This window comes from Stegastes partitus, unplaced genomic scaffold (assembly GCF_000690725.1).
Source record: "Stegastes partitus isolate 25-593 unplaced genomic scaffold, Stegastes_partitus-1.0.2 Scaffold5211, whole genome shotgun sequence".
NCBI lineage: Eukaryota > Metazoa > Chordata > Actinopteri > Pomacentridae > Stegastes > Stegastes partitus.
Window position 1 is genome coordinate 1 of NW_007582942.1, and position 1161 is coordinate 1161.

The 1161-nt window shown below is 39.1% G+C and overlaps 1 protein-coding gene across 1 annotated transcript; it reads right to left on the reverse strand.

Moving 5' to 3' along the window:
* Window positions 1-187: 187 nt before the first annotated feature.
* Window positions 188-1155, reverse strand: LOC103376417 (golgin subfamily A member 6-like protein 1; the record flags this gene model as incomplete). Its single annotated transcript, XM_008306766.1, has 1 exon — window positions 188-1155. A coding segment is annotated over exon 1 (968 nt), but the record flags the coding sequence as incomplete, so codon positions are not given.
* Between the last annotated feature and the right edge of the window lie 6 nt (window positions 1156-1161).

Here is a 1161-nt window from a genome sequence, read left to right on the forward strand (position 1 = left end):
TAAAAGTTTCAGTTTTAAGTCATTCATCTCTTGGTCGTGTTTGATGGACAGCTTCTTCTTTTCTTCCATCTTTTCTTCTTTGGGTTGTGTTGAGCGATCCAACTCTTTCATTCGGTCTTCGTGCTTTTTCTTTAAGTTACCAGTTTCTTCTTTCTCTTCTTCTTTGTTTTCTGCTGACAGCTTTGTTTTTAGTCTGTTTACCTCTTTTTTGTGTGATTCCTGCATTTTTCTGATTTTTCTCTTGTTTTCCTTCTTCTGGGTCAGCAGTACCAGGATTAAATCAGCCATTTCTCCTTTGTGTTTGTCCTGCAGTTCATTTATTTCTTGCTTTCTAACTTTTTCATTGTGTTCCGACAGATTCTTTAATGTTTCATAATCGTTCTGTTTGTCCTGCAGGTTTTTCTTCAGATCCTTTATTTCTTCCATGTGTTTGTCTATCTGAGCTGCAAAGTCCTTTTCCCTTTTCTCATTGAAATCATTGAATTCTTCAGCTTGTTTTCTGGCGTCCTCTTCCGACTTCTTCTGCAAATTCATAATTTCTGTCTTATAGCGCTCCAATTCTTCCCTCACTTTCTCCTCCTGTTCTCTTCTGATTCTGTCCTCTTCCCTTCTTTGATTGTCATGTTTTTCTCTTTCCTGCTCATGATTTTCTTTGAGTTTCCTGAGTGTTTCTTGTTTCTCTTCATCTTCTTGTTTCCGTTTGTCCCTCAGATCATTTCTTTCCTTCTCCCAGGCCTGTTGTTGTTCCCTCATTTCTTCTCTAAAACGTTCCAGCTCGATGTCAATCGTTTCCTTTGATTCCGACTCTGATCTTAATTTTTCCTCCAGATCTGCAATATTTTGTTTCCATTTCTGCTGCTGAATGTCTTCTTCCTCTCTTTTCCTCCTGTCTTCTTCTTCTCTCATTTCTTGTTCTTTCTTCTTCTCTTCAGACTGCTTGTTGATGTTCTCCTGCAGTTCTTGGAGTTTTTTGTCTCTCTGCTGTCTTTCGACCTCCATTTCTGCTCTCTCTTCTTCTATTCTTTTCTTCATTGCTTCCATTTCTTCCTCATGTTTTCTCTCCAGCTCCTCTCTCTCTCTCTTCATCTCTTCTTCCTTCTCCTTCAGGATTCTCTCCATTTCTTTCTGTATCGCTGCTTCAGCTTCTTGCAGCATCTCGTT